The sequence below is a fragment of the Elephantulus edwardii genome, unplaced genomic scaffold (genome assembly GCF_000299155.1).
Source record: "Elephantulus edwardii isolate Elephantulus edwardi_28Jun2011 unplaced genomic scaffold, EleEdw1.0 scaffold00138, whole genome shotgun sequence".
In the NCBI taxonomy this organism is placed as follows: Eukaryota; Metazoa; Chordata; class Mammalia; order Macroscelidea; family Macroscelididae; genus Elephantulus; species Elephantulus edwardii.
The window spans coordinates 1,765,827-1,786,214 of record NW_006399888.1 but is presented as its reverse complement, the minus strand read 5'-3'; the positions used below and the strand labels follow the sequence as shown (position 1 = coordinate 1,786,214).

Here is a 20,388-nt window from a genome sequence, read left to right as displayed (position 1 = left end):
TGTGTGTATATATATATATATATATCTCACACACGTATATCTCATTGCTAATGAGCCAAAACTGACTCATAGATGACCCTCCCGAGTGTTTCTGAAGCTGTAAATCACGTAGGAGGATATTGCCCGTCTTTCTCTTTAAGGAGTTGCTGGTGGGCTTAACCCATCAGAGATGTTCAGTTTCAGATTAGCAGCATAACTCCCTATGGATTGCTCCACCAGAGCTATGTATTTTATATATTTATAACAGAAATATTCCACTAATGAGGAGGACCTTCTCTTCTTCTCCCTTTAGAGTCTTATCTCTGCCCAAGAATTACGAGTATGTTTGTCCCAACATCTAATGAGCATCTAACATCTAATGGGTGGGATCACTCACCTCATTCTCTGAAGACCTAGCTTAGCTGTTGGACTCATGGTCTCCCCATTTTGTCCCTGCACTGGCCATCTAGCATGAGGTCATTGTCCTTTTGCTGGCACACTGCTCTTGAGACTACAGTGACTCCCCCCTTCCTCCTGCCCTCTCCCAGACCCCCACCTCAATCTCTTGTTAGCCCTCTATTGTGGACTCACCTGAGTAATGGCCACCCATACAGAACAGAATGAACACCTGCGTGCACCAGCCACACAGATCAGACCATGGTGAGTCATAGGGATTTCTGCTTATTGATGTTGTTATTGCAGTTGAGAACATACACAGCAAAACCTATAGACCAACTTAGCCATTTCTACATGTATAGTTCAAATATTACTTACAGTCATCAAGGTTTGCAACCATTCTCACCCTTCTTTTCTCCCCTCTTAAGATAAACCCACTGCCTCCTAAGACTCTTGCCTGGGCTTTCAAGTTGTAGTCAGTTTGATCCCATAATGATAGCTCTTAATAAAGCATAACAATTCAAGACAATCATTTTTTAATATACGATAGACTCCTGTGAGAACAAATAGGTTCATCCTAGAATGGGTGAGACCAGGCTGCTCCTTGGAGGCAAGGATTCTGAAGCTTCATCTGATATACTTTGGACATGATTCAAGGAATGATGGACCAGTCCTTGGAGAGGGACATCATGCTTGGGAGGTTGGAGGGATAGCATAAGAGAGGAAGACCCTCGATAGTTAGATTGATTCAGTGACTGGGGTGATGGGGGTAGGGGTGTCAGAGACAATAAGATTGGCAAAGGTTAGAGCAGGGTTTAGGCCTGTTGTACATAGGGTCACTATGAATAGCAGGCAACTTGACGGCACATAACAACAACAAGCTAAACCATTGTTTGGCTAAGAAGACTTCAGGGAATCTTTTTTGTTTGTATTTACAGATTATCTCAGGGAAATATTTTTAAGTGTTCATCCAGTCCCCTTAGCTTCCAGAAAGTCTAGAGTCGATTAAAATTTGAAATTATGTTCTACATTTCCTCTTTGATCTATTCTATAGAATCCTTTCTTTTAAAAAATTGCTTAATGGTAGCTGGGCACCATAAGTCCTTCTGGTCTTCTTGAAAAAGAGTAAATTGTTCATAGACGCAATTGTTGTTGTGTTGTTAGGTGCTATTGAGTTGAATAGGACTCATAGCGACCCTATGAACAAAAGATCTGAACCCTGTTCTGTCTTGTGTCACCCTCACACTTCCTGACACATAAGAGCTCGTTGTGTCAGCCCACCTAGTTGATGGTCTTCCTCTCCTTCACTGACCCTCCACCCTTCCCAACATCATGTCCTTCTCCAAGGAATAGCACCTCCTAGGAACATGCCCAAAGTATGCGAAGCAAAGTTTCATTATTCTTGCCTCCAAAGAGATTCCAGCTGCACCCTCACCAAGACATATCTATTCTCTTGGCAGTTCATGAAATATTCCGTGCTCTTCTCCAGCACCACAGCTCAAACGATCAATTCTTCTGTCATCCTTATTTATTGTCCAGCTCTCGGATGCATAGCAAGTGATTGGAAAGACTATGGCCTGAATCAGACACACCTTAGTCCTCAAACTGACAGCATTACTCCTCTATAATTTGGAGAGGTCCCTAAATGCAGAATTTCCCATCATTGACCCTGCTATTATGCAATGTACTAGTGGCATCACTCCCAGCAGCACAGTAACACACAACTACACAATATGGCAAACTGACAAACAAGTGGTGTTGATACTGTTGTGGTTTCTCAGTGCCATCGAGTTGACTGTAACTCCTAGAAATGACAGATTGAAACCTTGCCCTGCCCTGCACCATCCCCACATCTTTACCATATTCAAGCCCATTGTTTCAGTCACTGTGTGCATCCATCATATCGAGGGTCTTCCTCTCTTCCTGTGACCCTCTACCTGTCCCATCATGATGTCTTTCCAAAGACTGGCGCCTCCTGACAATGTTTCTAAAGCATGTGAGGGGAAGGTTCACTCTCCTTGCCTCTAAGGAGCAGTCTGGTTGCACGTCCTACAAGGTAGATTTATCATTGTCTTTGGAAATCCTTGTGATGGTCAGTTCTCAATACAATTCTACGTCATGCATTCTTCTTATTTCTTCCTTATTCAGTACTCAATTTTCAGAGGCCTATGAAGCAATTGAAACTACCACGGCTTGGCTCAAGCTTCTTTTAACTGACATCCTTGTTCTCTACCTCTTTAAAGAGATCTTTAACAGCACATTCTCCCAGTGCAGTGCGTCTTTTGTTTTCTTGATTGCTGCTGCTCTGTTGATTATGGATCTTAGTAGCCCCAACTTATAGATTAGGAAACTGAGGTACAGAGGAGTTGCCTTATTTTCCCAAAGCATTCTAGCTTATAAGTGGCTCAAGAAGCCTCAATACTGCTTGCCAGTGTCAGAAGTCAGGTTGGGGTTAGGTTCTTGCCTGGGTCAGAAGTCAGCCTGGGGCTAGGGTGAAGGGTCACGCATCAGCCCTGTTCTGATCTCTCGCCAAAACCCTCAGCCTCTGACATTTCCCAGGCTCAGCTCTCTGATTCCTATGCCCCAAATCCAGGCCATGAGGGGGCCCTACGCATCACCATGGGACACGACCGCCTCCCACGTGGCCTCATTCTCTCACAGGTCCAGACAGACCTCCCAAACTCCTGAACCCCTATCCCTACCCCCACCAAGGAGCGGTCCCAGAGTCCTGAGCCTGGCCCATTTCTGCCTCCTCCCCACCCCAAAGGTTTCCTGTCAAGTTCTATAATACTTGTCACTTTGTGGTTGGTGACCCAGGAAAACAAGGTCCTAGGTCCTCTGAGACCCAGAGTGAGGGTCCAATGGACGGTGTCCAGACGGCTCAGAGCTGGGACTCCTGGACAGGGCAACCCTGCCTGGAGATCTGCTAGGGCTGGGTTCATGGCATCAGACCTCTGAGACATTTGATAGTACAGCCTCAAAGCTAAAGCCCTGTGCTTGGATCAATGGTCAGTTTGGCCAAGCAAGCTGGCCATTTGATAGCAGCTACAGGCTTGGTTGGTGAAAGAGAAGACCCTCAATGAAATGGGTTGAAACAGTAATCGGCTTGAGCCTGGCGGAGATCGTGATGATGTCCCAGAAGAAGACGAGGGCCTAGAAGTTGTTCATAGGATCACTATGAGTAACAATCACGTGACAGCACCTAACAACCTAGGCTTGATCACTCGAGGCCTGGAGTCTACACATAACCAGACTTCAGATCAGGAAATAGGTGAACTGGGAAGTTACAACAAAGAGAGGAAGAGAGAGGCAACGGAAAAGTGAAAAGAGAAAGAAAGGAGATGAAGGGGAGGGTGGGTAATTAGAAGGAAATAGTAAGCCCTAGTGTGGGTGGTCTGTTTTGGAGAGGGTGAAACCAAATTTCTCCTTGGAGGCTAAAATTTTGAAGCTCTGTGTCACATTCTTTGGGCACGTGGCCAGAAGGAACCAATCCTTGGAGAAGGACATCATGCTCAGAAGGGTGGAGAGGCAGTGGAGGAGAAGACCTCAATGAGATGGACTGATACAGTAACTAGGGCAGTGGGGGTAGGAGTGTCGGAGTCAGTGAGACTGGCTCAGGACAGGGCAGCTTTCAGAGCTGTTGTACATAGGGTCACTATGAGTCACAGGCAATGTGACAGCACATAACAACAACAACAGTGTGGGTGGTAGAGGAGAATTGAACATTCCATGGACTCCCAAGAGAACAAATAGATCTGTCCTGGATTGGGTGAAACCAAGCTACTCCATGGAGGCAAGGATTTTGAGTTCCATCTGACATACTTTGGGCATGTTACCAGGAGGGACACATCCTTGGAGAAGGAAATCTTGCTTGGAAGAGTGGAGGACAGCACAGGACAGGAGGAAGACACTGGATGAGATGAATTGACATAGTGACTGGGGGTAATGGGGCAGGTGTGTCAGAGACAGTGAGACTGGCTCAAGATAGGGCTGGGTTCAGAGCTATTGTACATAGATAGGGTTGCTATGAGTCACAGCTGACTCAATGGCACATAACAACAAGAAGTGTGGGTGGTAAGGGGATGCAGGAGAGGCATCCTCTTGTGATGTGATGTCCACTCATCATGCCTACCCTGGGCCCCACCAGGTAGCCTCTGTGACTCTACAACTCACCTATCAAACCCCTGTAGCTACATAAGGCCAGACCCGAGTTGATTGCCTACCTGCCACTAGGAGCACAAGGGTCTTGAGGACCCAGAGAGACTTCTGGCCTATTATTCATCCATCTCAGGTGGGAAGACCTCACCCGTTACCTCTCAGTGAAATTCAGGATATTTCACTTGGCACAGCTAGTGTCCTCAGTTCACCTGCCAAAGTCCTCACAGTCCATCCGAGTGGTGTCCCCATCCAGGACCTAACTGATCAACTCACCTCTTCCTGACAGTCTCCCATGATTGTTCCTATATCAAGGTGGCTCCTCTTTCCCTCCCTTCTCTGTTTCAATCATTCCAATGTCCTGGTTGTCTTTCCACCCTTTCAAGGCATGCTGCTGCCTCAGGGCCTTTGCATATGCCTTTTCCTTTGTTTGGCATTCACTCTCCTCAGATAAATGCGTGACTCGTCCCTCCACTGAACCTTCAGTTCTCAATTTAACCCAGAGCCTTATCTGATTACCCTTTTTTAATAGAGCAAAGAAGACAGCTAGAGGGTAGAGGTTCCAGCGTCTCTTGGGAAAAGAACTGTTGAATTCCAGGGCCAGAACCTCAGGGTGGACCACTGGAAGAGAGGAGAGGAATCTGAGGCTGGAGCTGCCTTCTCTCCTAGCCCTGCTGACAGAGGGGACCTGAATCTTAAAGAAGACACAATATCTTCAACCCCTCTAAATTTTGGGCAATAGGAATGGCTTACGGTGCCTAGAAAAGTCCCTAGCAGTGGAGGGAGCAGGAAGTGGGGGGTTGGGGTGCAAGGTGACGTGTCATGGTTGGTTGCAAGTTCTGAGCCAGGCTGGCTGTGAACCTTGACAGTCAGCCAAGAACAAGTTCCCTCCTGGTGATGCCAAGAGAATGCTGTTGAACACAGTCTGCCATTTGGCTTCGGAGCTGTCTGTCCTCCGCGAGGTTCGGCCAGTTTGCTCAGCTCCAGCCACTTCTTTAGTCAGTTCCCGGACCTCCCAGTATCTCAGAAGTACCTCCTGGGCCCCATCATTGCTGATCTTAAGGAGAGGGGACCAGACTGGGACAGCACAGGCCCCACACATCCTCTCTCCACCTCACAGGCTATACTGACGTTTCCTCAGTAAAACATGACCCAGGCTGGCCCAGCAGACATGCCAGGTGTTGGAGAGTGTTGGGAAGAAGGAGAAGGCCCCTGGCAGGGGAAGATTGCCTAGCTCCAGATAAGTGCAAGCCTAGCTGACCCATCAGCCCTTAGTACAGGATAGAGAAAGATCTCCTGTGTTTGGCTGTTGCTGACTTGAGAGCCACCCAGGAAGATGGCTACTATGTCCATTGAGCCAGGAGTGGCCCACACTGGGCTGAGGTTCTCCTATCCAATCCGCATACTCCACATCTACAAATCCACCCCATCTTGTCTTCTCACTCACCTGAATATAAGTTCACTGTAACCCCCGGTCAGGTTGAGTGGGTTCTCTGCAGCGCTCCCAGAATGGTGTGTCTCCATCAGTCACACTTACCTCCGTCAGGGTGTCGCTGCTCCCCACTGGCAAACAAATAGCAACAGCCAGGAAGTGGGTTTCCTGATGGCACAGCTCAGGCCATGCTTTCTCTGAGCAGTGGAGGGCCAGCCCCTCTGGGCATTACCCCAGACTCCAACCAGAGGGGCCCACTCACCAAGCACAGGAAATGGGAGACAAAAAAGGAAGCTAGGTGACAACTCCGCCAAGACGACAAGGACATCATCTCCCAACCCATCTGCCTCTCCTCATAGGCAGGTAGATGTAGCCACCTCCCTCCCACCCCACCACCCCTCTGTAAAGAAGAATAGATGGCACTAACCCTCCTGCTTCTCCTTCCCCGGAAGTGAGGTGAAAGAGTTTGATGGCAGCTCTGTAGGCCTTTGGAGGCTGTCATCACAAATTACCCCCCAGCTGAGTGGCTTAGAGCAACAGAAACTTGTTCTTTTGTAATTCTGGAGGTGGTTGTTGTTATGTGCCATCAAGTCAAGTAGGACGCATAGCCACCCTATGAACTACAGACCTGAAACGAAAGCTAGAATTCCAAAAATCAAGGGGTTGACAGGTCACGCCCCCTCTGAAGGCCCTAGGAGCGAGTCTTCCTTTCATTTCCCAGGATTCAGAGTCCCAGCTCTTCCCTGGAGGTGATGAAATCTCCATCTCTTTCTAGATCTCCACATGGCTGCCCCCTCTGCATTTCTGTCTTCCTGTGACAGGCTCCTTTCTGTGTCTTTTCTCTTCTTCTAAGAAAGACATCGCTTGTATTGGATTAGGGTGCTCTGGTGGCCTAGTGGTAAGAGGTTGCGCTGCAGTCTCAAAGGCACACAGTTCGAATCCACCCTGCTTCTCGGAAGAAGAATGGTCAGTCTCCTCCCATGTGTTTATTCAGCTCTGAAAACCCACTGGAGGATCAGCTATGGGTCATTTCCAACTTGATGGTACACAACAGCAACTCCAGCAAACAGCCTCATGTTAGCAAATAACATCTGCCAAGACCCTGTTTCCAAATAAGACCACGTTTCCCGGCACCACGGGTTCAGACTCCAGCATCTCTTTTTTTAGAGCACACAGTTCACCCCAGAACAGAAAACCAAAGGCTAATCCCCAGATCAGAAGTTTAGGGCTAAGCAAAACAGCTTGAAGTCATGTCCATGTGTTTGACAGTGTCTTGGAAGCAAAAGCCAAGTTGGGCTTCTTATAAAATGATTTATTGAAGAAGTTTCTCCAGAGAAGCCTGTGAAGGGTGGAAGGGATGCAAGATAGAGCAGAGGATGGAGCTAAATCAAAGGTGTGATCTCAGACCCACACCGGCCTCAGCCTGACCCTGCACGCTGGAGTAACCCTGCGAGCTGTTGAGTCAACAGTGACTCATAGCAACGCTGTAAACATCTGATCAGAACCTTGCTCTCTAGGCCAAACCCCGGCCTGATCCTATACTCACAGTCCCTCCTGTGCTGAAGTCCAAGGTTGCAATCAATCATTGTGCCGCTACATCTCCTCGAGGGTCTTCCTCTTTCTCGCTGATCCTCTGTTTTCCCAAGCATGATGTCAAAAATCAAGCTCACTGCCATACACTAGAACGGGAGACCAGAAAGAAGCCATCTCGTGGCAAGGAATCAGTCTTACCTGTCCTTACATGAGTTCATTCTTGCCTGCCTTCTTTCCCTTGGGGAAGTATCATATCCCCAACATGAGGTGCTTTCCATTGACCAAGGAGAGTGGTGAGCCATTAGCAGTGAACATTCAATCAATAACAGCTAGAAGGTGGAGGCACCACCACGCCCAGGAGACCTTGGTAAGGCACGAGCAGCATCGAGTTCAAACCCTGAAGGTGATGTTGGAGCAGAAGCTTGAAGGACATGAAGGAGATGATGTGACGTCTCTCTGAGGCTTCTCCCTGGAGGTTGGGAGTCTCCACCTGCGTCTCCCAAGACATATTCAGTGATTGAGCAGGCAGCAACCTTCACGAGCATGGATATAAAACTCCATGTGAGCAGGTCTCATGAGACACCCGTGGACCTGAGAGAAGGCCAGCAGGTGCCATGTGAGCTTCTAAGGGATGAATTAGGAAGAATTCCAGACACAGCTTCAGGAACCACCACCACCACCTCTGGCCCCCAGTGGAATGAGACAAATCATAAATGTGCTAGGAGAATTGGGGGTTAGGCCCAAGTCTGAAGAAAGAGAGAGGCTCACTTTGAAGAGAGGTGGGCAGGCCAGCTGGAGGTGCCCTGAGGCTGCCTTGTCCCTGTGGAGACCCAGAGGTGGTGTTGCGTCCACTCCTTATGAACACAACAGAATGGACTAAAGCAAACTGTTGTTGCTCCTGACCTCCAGGCCAAGTTCTGTTTCCACCCTTTCTTGATGTCAGGAGAAGACTACTAGACCAGCATGGGTTCACAAGCTGACCTGCCACACCCTCTCGGGGACCCTGGGTGGGTGACTTCACATCTCTGAAGCTGTGTGGAGATGCTATGAAGATTAAACAAGCTGTCTGATGGAAAGGGTTTAGGTGAAGCCTAGTCGGCGCTGCTCACCCAGATGGCACTAGTTTTTGCTTTCTGTCCACATGTCGTTTGTTCATTCATGCGGCAATTATTTTAGAACCCCCTTATCTGAGCCAATTACTTACATTAGAAGCTGGAACAAAGATAATCATGTGTACCTGCCTTCAAGAGATGTACATGAAGTCCCTGGGTGGGACAAACCATCCCGTGCTCATCTACCCAGAAGAGGTTAGTGGTTTGAACCCATCCAGAGACACCTCAGACGAAAAGCCTGGGGATCTAGTTCCCAAAGGCCACACCATGAAAACCCTGCAGAGCCCGGTACTGCTGTGCAACACCAGAGATCGCGTGTCAGAATGGACTTGACGGGCACTAGTTTGGTTTGAGAACCCAAGACACCTAGAAGATAGAGTGGTGGAGTGATGCATTCAGGTGCAGGCATGTGCAAAAAAAGGGACACCTGGCTAAAAAAAAAATAGAGAGGCCACCTGGGCTGAAGCCAGAGGATGAGGGGAAGCGGAGGGTCCTTGGGTGCAAATGGAAAGAGCTGCTTGTGGATTTGAGGCTGAGGTTTGGAGGGGGGCAGCGCTACATCTTGGAAGACAGTTTGGGCTGACTCCCCCACAGCCTCTGATGGTTTTCAGAAAAGAGAGAAAAGGAACTAATTGTTGAGGGGAAATCTCCCCCAGTAATTGTGGGAAGCATGAAGATGATTGAAGCCATGTGGCTGCTGGGGCTGCTGCAACCACCTAAACAGGGATAAGAGGACAGGCAGATGCTTCAGGAACAAGGTGACAGGAGGGGTCCAGCTGGAGAGAGAGTTCAAGACCCTGGCCATGACGACCAGCTGGACACATGTGGGAGGAAAAGAATCTTAACGGAATAATTCAGTAAGTGCTGAGCCCCTGCAGGGCACTTTTGGAGTCCCCTCCCTAGGCAATGAGACTGCGGTACCAACAATACTGACACAAGTCCAGCCCTGGAGTTCCATGGCAGAGAGGAAGGCGGGGAGCTGTTACATGAGGAGTAGTTCACAGCATGTTGTCATTAGTTGTCATTGAATTGATTCTGACACACAGTAACCCATGTGTCCAGAGTATAAATGCTCCCTAGCATGTGTGTGTGTGTGTGTGTGTGTGTGTGTGTGTGTGTGTGTCTCCTCATGGCAGCGGCCTTTGAAAAGCTTTTGAAAACCTTTTCTTTACCTTTTTGTTGTTGTTCTTATTGCTTTGATTTTTTTTGTTTGCCTGCATTAATTAATATGCATTGTGTTTTACTGCAATCTTTTGTTTACATTGTTTTCATACAATTATTCATGTACATTATATTTTATATAACTAATTACTATTGGTGTATGCCTATTATTACACCACCTTTTCAAGCCCCCACAGAATCTTTCCTCTTCCTTCACCCTCACCTCCATCCATCCACCAAACTGAAATCTGGTGATTTTAGCTCTTCTCCTTTTAGATCCCTTCTCCCCTTCCTCTTTTGGACATTTATATTCATCTTAATAGGTATCATTCTGTTTTTACAATAATGGTCTTATGCGGTATTTGTCCTTATAAGACTGAATTAGTTCACTCAGCATAAGGGTCTCTCATGTTATATAGTATTTTATGAAATCATTGTTCCTTATGCTACATAGTATTCCATTGTGTGAATGTACCACAATTTCTCAGTCCATTCATTTTGTTGATGGACATTTGGGCTATTTCCATATTCTTGCTATTGTGAATAATGTTGCTATGAACATTGTTGTTGTTATGTGCTGTCAAGTCGCTTGCGACTCATAGCAGCCCTATGTACAACAGCTTATACCCTGCTCTGTCCTGGGCCAGTCTTACTGTCTCTGACACACCTATCCCCATTACCCAGTCACTGAATAAATCCATCTTATCGAGGGTCTTCCTTTTTTGCGCTCCCCTCCACCCACAGGTGTACGTATCTCCATTTGTTTCTTTGCTAATTTCCTTGGCTTATATTCCTAACAGTGGGATAGCTGGATTGTACAGGATTTATATGTTCCATTTTTTGAGGAAACAGCAAACAGCCTCCCAGATTGGTTATACCATTTTACAATCCCACCAGCAGTGCATGAGAGTTCCAGTCTCTCCACATCCTCTCCAGCATTAACTGCTTACTTCCCTATTAAACTTTGTTACTAGGATGAGATGGTATCTCATTGTTGTTTTGATTTGCATCTCTCTGATTGCCTGTACTTCATGTGTCTGTGGGCCTTCCGAGGTGCCTCTGGGTGTGTTGAACAGACCATAGTCCAGCAGCACTTAACCACTTGTGCCAGCTAAGTGATCACTGAGAGGGTGAGAATACAGCAAGGAGAGCAGTTGCTGGAGCAGAGGGAGGTGGACTGGGAAGGGGAGGAGACCAGAGCCAGAAGGCTGACTGAGCTCTTACTCAGAGTGGGGCAGGAAGGTGCTGGAGGCTTTCAGCAGAAGTTTATACACATTGTAGTTGCCACATTGAAAGTAGTCTGCAGGGAGCAAGAGATACACCAGTGAGGAGCAGCTGAATTCATCCACCCAGAAATCATGGTGTCTCAGCAGAGATGGCGAGGGGAGAAGTGGTGGACATGGTTGAATTCTGACATCATCTCCTTCCTCTCTGCCCTCTGCTCACTCTGTTATGTCCACACTCACCTTGTTACTGTCCCTCTGACACACACGGCCTTTGCACTTGATGCTACCTCTGCCTGACATGCTGTTCCCCACAAGTGTCCACATTTCCACATGTCCACAAAGTCATTCCTTCCCTCCAGCTCTTAACTCAGTTGTCATTTTTCAACAGACTTTTTCTGTCCATCTTATATAAAATTTATACCATCACTCATCACCCAGCCACCTTCTCTTTCTCCCATTTTGTCTCTGTGTGCCTCTCTCTCTCTTTCTCATATTTTTCTCTCTCTTGCATATCTTATTCATCTCTCTGTGTCTCTCTCAGTTGCTTGCTCACTCTCTCTTTCTCTCACACACATACTCATATACACTCACTCCTATCCACACTTCTTATCTTCCTGCCCCTCTCTTCTCCTTATTTTCCCCTATGCATGATTCACAACCCCACACATTCACATCTTCCCTGTTTGTCTTATTTACCGACTGTTGTCCCCAAGGACACGTAGGGCAGGATGCATGAAAAATGTCAAGAGATACCCAAGAGATGTCTAGAAGACAGCTGGGTCCATGAATGTGGAAGAACTTAGAAGAATGATCGAAGTTGGAGCTAGAAGCGTAGCATTGTTGTCATAATTTGTTCATGTTAGGATACCATCAAAATTTATGAGGACAGCAACCTTGTGGACAACAGATCTGACCCTTGCCCTATCCTGCACCATCCTCAAGCTCTTGATATACTTGAGCCCATTGTTACACTGTGTCGGTCCAGTTCGCAGAGGGTCTTCCTCTCTTTTGATGACCTTCCACCTTTTCCAGCATAACTTCTTTCTCTGAGGACTGGCCCCCTCCTGACAGCATGCCCAGAGTCTGGGAGATGAAGTTTCAACAGCTTTGTCTCTAAGGAGTACCTTCGTTGTGCTTCCTGCAAGACTTGCAGCTATTTTGGTAGATATTCACTACTCTTTGCCAACATCACAACTCAGAGACCTAAAGGTAGTATTTAAATGAATGACACTGCCTCTGCCATTGACAGTGAGATTGTAAAATAGTAAACTGCTGTGAAAAAAAAAAGTTTGGCAGTTCCTAAAAAAAGTTAAACATACGAAGCGTTTGCTTTGAAAAAATTAGAGTGAAGTGGCAGCAGTTAAAAAAGTTAAACATAAAACCCATATATAACCATATAACCCAGCAATTCAACTCCTAGAAGTCTCCAGAAAGACTTAAAAGATTGTCCATCACTTCACACAGCTTCATTCTCAACAGCGCAAAATAGAAACAACCTAAGTGTCCACCAGCAGATGAGTGATCCACTTGTGGAAGTGCCACTGTCTCTGGCGCTACCAGATGAAAGGAAGAGGACGGGCATTCTGGGAAACAGGAGACTGTGCAGAATGCCAGAGACAGGACTGGGGAGTTCACGGGACCACCTGGTTGGAGACACACAGGACACTAACTACCAGTAAAAGGGGAGACTTCTATCTTTCCAGGAAGGGAGAGGGGCTGGAAAGATGCATCCTCCCCCTCCCTGGGCTGGAAACTGGTTGAGTGAGTGCCTGACTTCTTTGGCCTCTGTCTTCTCTGTGAAATAGGAGGTGAGACCTGCTCTGGAGAAGAAGGGGTAGATGCAGGACTCAGGGAGACAGAGATTTAAAGAAGCCAGTGTAGGAAAGGGGAGCGGGCAGAAAATGGGTGGTGAGAGCTCTAAGAACTGAACTGAGGGCAGAGACCCCAAGTGTGTTAAATACACCAGCGTTAGGACCTGCCAGCCAACCCGAGGAATGAGAACAGCCTAAATCCAGGACGCTGTGTTTTAGGGAAATTGAGAGAATTATTCAGAAATATGAGCAAGTAGAAGCCTCTGCTGGACCTCAAAGAAGCAGAGAAATATAGAAGGAAGGTGATGAGAGAAATTTCAAGCCTTGAAGAAAGCTAGCGGGCTGATGAGAACTTGCAGTCAGCAGTGGGTGATGAGTTTTAGCAAAGAAGTAAAAATACACAGACAGATGTTTTAGAAGGATCCCCTCCCTCCCGGCTGCTGTGCAGAATCCAGGCTACGGGGTACAATAGCAGCCACAGAAAGACCACTTAGTAAGGGATGATATAGAATATTACAGCATCTTGGACGAGGGTGATGGGACAGTGAAGGGAGGGTGGACTCTGTAGCCAGTGGGAGTTGATGATGGATGAGATGCAGGGTGTGATGGAAAGGGATCAAGAATTTCTTGAGTATTTACTCTGTGCTAAGCATGGGAACTTATAAAGTGTTTTTCTTAAATGTCCTGTCTGATTCAGGCCATGGTCTTTCCAATCACTTGCTATATATCTGAGAGCTGGACAGTGAATAAGGATGACAGAAGACGAATTGAGCTATGGTGTCAGAGAAGAGTATTGAACATCCCATGAGCTGACAAAAGATCAAACAAATATGTTTTGGAGAAAGTACAGGCAGAGTGCTCTTTGGAAGCAAAGATAATGAGGCTTCACCTCACATGCTTCAGGCATGTTGCAAGGAGGGGCTGTTCCTTGAAGAGGTACATAATGCTTGGAAAGGGGAAGGGTCTGTAAAGAGGAGGAAGACCCTCAACCAGGTGATTGACACGGTGACTATCACATGGGCTCTAGTGTGTTAGGAAGTGTGAAGACGGCACAGGATAGGATAGCGTTCGGATCTGTTGTTCACAGGGTTTCTATGGGTCATACTGGACTCGACAGCACCTAACAACAACAACTACAGGCAGGGGAAGATGATGTAAAATAGGGCAAGGTTGCAATCAGTTGTTCAAAGGGTCACTATAAATTGTACTTGGTCTGATGGCACATAACCACACACATCGGGTAAGGAGCTTAGCATTTGAGGACTAGACAGAAAACCTCTATTACCTGAACTGGTCTTGAATCTTTGAAGGGAATTCAGTATGCTATGGAAAGGAATATTGGTTGAAGCTTAACATCAAGAAAACAAAGATTCTCACCACTGGACCATCATGATAGACAGTGAAGAAATTGAGATTGTAAACAGCTTTGGCTTGCTTGGCTCCACCGTCAACACTCTTGGCAACAATAGTCAGGAAATCAAAAGATGAATTGCATTGGGAAAGTCTGCAGTCAGGAACCTCTCCAGAGTACTGAGGAGCAACAGTATCAATGTAGTGACTAAGGTGTGCCTGATCCAAGCCATGGTCTTTGCAATTACTTGTTATGCATCAGAGAGCTGGACAATGACTAAGGATGACAGAACAATCACTGCCTTTGAGTTGTGGTGCTGGAGAAGAGTCTTAAACCATGGACTACTAAGAGAACAAATAGATGTCTTGGAGAGGGTGAAGCCAAGTTTCTCCTCGGATGCAAGGACTTTAAAATTCCGTTTCACATACTTGGGCATGTGGCCAGGAGGGACCAGTCCTTGGAGAGGGACATGATGCTTGGAAGGGTGGAGGGAAAACACAGGACAGGAAGACCCCAGATGAGATGGATTGACACAGTAACTGGGGTAATGGGAGTAGATGTGTCAGAGTCAGTGAGTTTAACTCAGGACAGGACAGAGTTCAGAGCTGTTGTACATAGGGTCGCTATATCAGCGACATAACAACAATGGAGATCAATCAAATCTGCTAGATCAGGAGGGAGCAGTTTAAGGAAGACTCCCAGAAGGAACTGGTTCTACTATTTCTCCGTTTCTAGTTGGGAACCAACTACCCTGCATCTCATCAAATCAATTCTGACTCACAGGGACTTTCTAGAATGGAGTAGACTTACCCTGTAGTGTTTCTTGGGCCATAGATCCTTACTGAAGGCAACTGCAGCATCTTTCTCCAGTGGAGCAACTGTTGGGTTCAGAGAACCAACCTTTTGGGTTGCAGTCAACTGCCAAACCACTGAGCCACCAGGGATACTCGGTAGCACACCTTTCCCTGGCTTCCTGCTCTTCCCCATTTTTCTTACTCCTCTCCTGCTGTTTCACTTACCTCCCACATGAACAATTTGTGTTTGAGAGAGTCAGCTTCTGGAGAAGCCCAAAGTAGGGCAAAACCTCAGCACATTACAATGAGACATTCTTGGGGCTGAAAAACTGAGTTTGCATATTGGCTTCTTTGTGTGTAAAGAATTCCCAGCAGGCTTCTGGACAGGTTGGTTGAGCGTAAATTAGAATATTCATGTTTACAGCAAGACCCAGGCCATGCTGCATATGCCACAGTGCCTACCAGTTCCACTTAAAATCGTGCTAATAGCGATGCCCTTTGGCCAACTTTGCCTCCCCATCAGTGCATAGTCTATGGATTTGTCATCATGGGCTAAATATAACAGAATTGTAGCCTGAGTCAGACAGTTATTTTCAGCCCTCTCATTGCAGCCATTGAGGGATGCTGTTCTTGGGGGCCGCCTTTCCAGAGGCTGAGGTCAACCTGTAGCCCTATATTCCAGGAACAACTGTCTAGCCCCTCTCCCTGAGGAGCCATCTCCCTAACTGTAGCCACAGCACCCCCAAGCCCACCAGCCCTGGCTTTCTGGATCTGGCCTCTCTCCAGGGCTGGGAACCAGATCCATTCCCAGGCCTGAAGACTCCTCTCTCAAGGGCCGTACAATTTGGGTGGGAGGAGAAAAGAAGAAAGCATTGGGTATGAAGGGCTTTAAAATACATGAACCTTCACAAAATCTACTCTGGAGAAATAGTGTCCCAATCTCACAGAAAAGGAAAGGGAGAGCTAGGTGGTCAAGTAAGAAATTTGTGTGACTTGGACTGAAGGCCTGAGGAGTGTGGTACCACGTGACCTCCACTTCCTCCAGAGTATAGTAATGTGGGGTGGTGTTGGGACTAAATGAATGATGTGCCCGGACCCAAGATGAAGCAAGGCATGATGCCTCTGCTCTTCTTTCTTTGGGGTCAAGGGGAAGAGAAAGCAGGTCCCCTGGTTTGCCAAGGCCTCCTCAGATCAGAGGACCTCTGATGCTGCTGTGATGAGAAAAGAGGGGCCTCTGCTTCCGGTCTGTACATAAAGGTGCTTTGTTGAAAAAAAGATCTTTTGTAGAAATAAACTCTTTCCAATCTGTGGTGGGAGTGCCAGGGGAGATGCTTGTGGACAGGAATATCATCCTGGCATAGCTCAGACCTCAGTGCCTCCTGCCCACCCACCTGGAGTCCCCTCACATCCATCCCAGAAGCCTTCCCCAGCCACTTCCGCTCTGACGGCCACGTGGTCTTGTGCTCCAGGAACCCATGGGTGTTATAGCGTCATTCCATCTCTCCATCTCTTCATTCCAAACACCATCTCGCCTGCTTAAAAATACCCGGGGCTCCTAACAAAGTAAAACGTGAGGCCCTTCATCACCTGTCTCAAATGAAGCTTTCTGGGTTTCTGCCCAAGGGTGCTCCCAGGCCCCGGGTGTCTCACACTCGTGCCCATCTCTTCCATTTGGAATGTCCTCTGCCCCTACCCAGGTTGACCTGGTCCAAACCTTAAGACTCAGAAGGATTTGCTGAGCCTTTGCCCTCACTTCACATGCATACACCAAGTGACATCATGACTCCAGTCATTTCCACAATATTTTATTCACTTCACTTCTTAAGTAGCAAGGCCATGTGTAAAACAATAAATAATTTCCATCAGGTCAATTTTGACTCATAGTGAGCATATAGGACAGAGTAGAACTAGCCCTAAGGGTTTCCTCTCCACAGGAGGTAGTCCTGGTGGAACTCACAAGTGCTAACTCAAAAGTAACACTTCTCTGGAAGTTCACGTCCACCAGCAGTTCTACAAGAGAAAGATGAGCAGTCTCCTCATATGTGGTGTGCAACCTCTGAAGATGCACTCTCTTATGAGTCAACTATGAGTCAGTTCCGACTAGATGGCAGTGAGAGCTTTTCCTCTTTACAGGAACACACTGCCACATTATTCTCCTTTGGAGCAGCTGGCGGGTTTGAACTCCTGGCCTTTCAATTGGCAGACAAGCAATTAGTGCCACTCCACCACCAGAGCCCCTTAGGGACACATTTGTATGCCTCAGATCTCTGAGCCCAGCATGGAGCCTGGCCGACAGTTTTCATCCAGGTTTCATCCAACGGTCCTTGACCCTTTTTGTGCTGTAGGCAGACCACTTGGACACCTGGGGAGATCCAGATCCCTTCTCACGGTCATGCTTTCCAACCTATGAAATCAAATGCGAAAGACTGCAAATGAAGTGCATTTCAGCGAAATGTCAAAGTAGGCTTTACATGTTATGTAAAGATGGATACAGAGAACAGAGAGTTTACCATTTTATCACTTCTCAGCCTTTTGGTTAAGGTCAAGTGCACAAAGTTTACCACTTTAACCATTTCTAGGCGTAGGATTTTGAAGCTCCATTTCACATACTTTGTGCATGTGGCCAGAAGAGGCCAGTCCTTGGAGGACATCGTGGTCAGAAGGGTGGAGGGACCGTGCAGGAGAGGAAGACCCCGATGAGATGGCTTGATACAGTGACTAGGGCAAGGGGATAGGGCAGGCTTCAGAGCTGCTGTGCATAGAGTCTCTGTGAGTCACAGGCGACTTGATGGCCCATAACATCATTAGCTACATTCAGCATATAGAACCACCATCACCAGTACCCATTCCCCAAAATTTTTCATCTTATTGAGAAATTTAAAAATATTTTAAAATGAGATTTGGGTTTAGTGTTACATATAGTGCATCTTCAGAATACTGAGGAGCAATGGTAGGGAGGCCTAGTGGCACTGTGGACTAAGCATTGGACTGCACACCTAATGCTCTCAAAGCCTAATGGCCCATTGCCATTGAGCCAGAACCAGCTTAGAATTGGCCCCCAGCAGGTTTTCTGAGATTACATCACACGGGAGGAGATTGTCCGTCGTCTTCCCAGTGAGCTGCTGGTGGATTCAAACCACCGCCTTTGGGTTGACAGCACTGTTCACTACAGTCACCAGCAACTCAAGCAGAGACAGATGATTCCTTAAAGATTGTTTCCTTAAAGAGTGGCTGCCTTAGAAACCTATGGGCAACTTCTAGTCTGTCCTGTGAAGTCACTTTGTCTGTCGATGGCAGTGGACTAGTTGTTGTTGTTGTTGCTGTGCATCTGAGAGCCAGACAGTGAGTAAGGATGACAGAAAAAGAACTGAGGCCTTTGAGCTGTGGTGTTGGAGAAGAGCTTTGAACATCCCATAGATAGCCGTATGTCTTATAGAGGGTGCAGCCGGAGTGCTGTTTGGAGGCAAGAATGATGAGGCTTCGCTGCACACACTTTGGACATGTTGCTGGAAGGGGCTATTCCTTGGAAAGGGACATGATACTGGGAAGGGTGGAGGGTCGGTGAAGGAGAGGAAGCCCTTCAACCAGGTGGATTGATATGGTGACTCCTGCAACGGGCTCTTGTGTGTCAGGAAGTGAGGATGGCGCAGGATAGAACAAGGTTCAGAACTTTTGTTCGTGGGGTCGCTATGAGTCATGCTCAAGTTGACGACATCTAAAAAGTCTGTCGATGGCAGTGGACTGGGTAGAGATGAGATTTCAAACTGTTTGCAACAACTATGATAGTCTCGTGGGTAAGGAGCTGTGCTGTCAACTCAAAGCCGATGGTTCAAATCTACCAATAGCTCCTCCAGAGAAGATGGGTGTATATCCTCCCTTGCGATTTACATCCTCCAAGAAAACCTCCTGGAGGGTCAGCTATGAGTGCGTTCCAGCTCATCAGCAAGGAGTCTGAGTTTGAGTTTGATGATAGGAAAAAGGAGCTGCTAACGTTGGGCCAAATCATAAGAAACTGCACCAGGGTTCACCTGCAACAGTGGCCATTTCATGCTTTGCCTGATTCTATTGCCCACACTCATAGCTAAACGTGAAGACTCAGCTGCAGGAGATGAGTAAAAATGAGCATGATCGCTTTTTCTCATCCTAATTCATGGTCACATGCCTTCAAGTCAACTCTGACTCATAGCTACCCTATGAACCTTGGCTTACCCTGAACCCCTTGTGTTACATAAAGTACTGGGCAATTTACTGCCTCTGGAAACCCCTAGGAGGCTCGGTCAGGCGTGGGTGGGTTCCAACCTGATGAAACTTAACAGCCGCCCTTATGGGGAGCTCAGTGGAGCTCCTGGTTGAAGGCTCGGCCTGCGGAGAGCCCCCTTGCGTCCTGGGTCTGCCCGAGCGCCTAACTAGCATCTCTCTCTGGCCCTCCAGGTTCCCTGTTCCCGCAGCTGAAGCCCTCGGAGGGCGTCTTCAAGGTGATCTTCTGGCTGGGCTACTTCAACAGCTGCGTGAACCCCCTCATCTACCCCTGCTCCAGCCGCGAGTTCAAGCGCGCCTTCCTGCGCCTCTTGCGCTGCCAGTGCCGCCGGCGCCGGCGCCGTCGTCCGCTCTGGCGCGTCTACGGCCACCACTGGCGGGCCTCGACCAGCGGCCCGCGGTCCGACTGCGACCCCGGCCCGGGCTGCGAGCTCCCCGGGGCCCCGCTGGCCCTCGCCGCGCCCCCGGCCCCCGGCTCCCCGGGCACGCCCGAGCCGCAGGCCACCACCCCGGACGGATGGAAGCCTCCGTGTGGCCTCAGCGAATGGAGGCTGCTCGGGCCTCTCCGGGGACCCACCACTCAGCTGCGGGCCAAGGTGTCCAGCCTGTCGCACAAGATCCGCTCCGGGGGAGTGCAGCGCGCCGAGGCCGCGGGTGCCCCGCGCACCGAGGTGGAGGCCGTGTCCCTGGGCGTCCCGCACGACATGGCCGAGGGCACTGCCTGCCAGGCCTGTGACTTGGACTACAGCAACCTCCGAGAGACTGATATTTAAGGGACCCTGAGCAAGGCGGGGAATGTGCTGGGGGCGGAGCTAGGGCCGCTGGTGAAGTCAGGAACTGGATGAAATGGCTGCAGTGTGTGATCCCTAGAATCTGGAGTGGGGCCCCACTTTTAGAAAGACTGGACTTGGGTGTCTGTGAACTCCGTAGGGGCATTTACTCCCCAACCACTCAGCCCTCACCCTGGAAAGACAAGCTCTCCCACTTGGGGTCCTGGAAAGCCCACCTCTTAACGAAGTGCACAGAGGCCAGGCCTGGCTGTCCCCAGCACCTCCCCTAGTGAGCAGGGATGGAGGGGACCGGCTTCCTTGCCAGTAAAACTTGGTCCGTCTTACTGCCAACTGGATGATCAGTGGGCCTGCCACAACTGCCCGAAAGCTTCCATGGCAAATGAGATGCCC

General features: G+C 48.3%; 1 protein-coding gene across 1 annotated transcript in view; it reads left to right on the top strand.

Moving 5' to 3' along the window:
- The window catches only part of ADRA1D (adrenoceptor alpha 1D), a 29,583-nt gene extending 9,556 nt beyond the window's left edge, over positions 1–20,027 (top strand). Inside the window, exon 2 of the mRNA XM_006894221.1 lies at positions 19,382–20,027. Coding sequence (XP_006894283.1) covers positions 19,382–19,980 — 599 coding nt within the window. The 3' untranslated portion in view covers positions 19,981–20,027. The remainder of the gene's footprint in view (positions 1–19,381) is intronic.
- Positions 20,028–20,388: the final 361 nt, after the last annotated feature.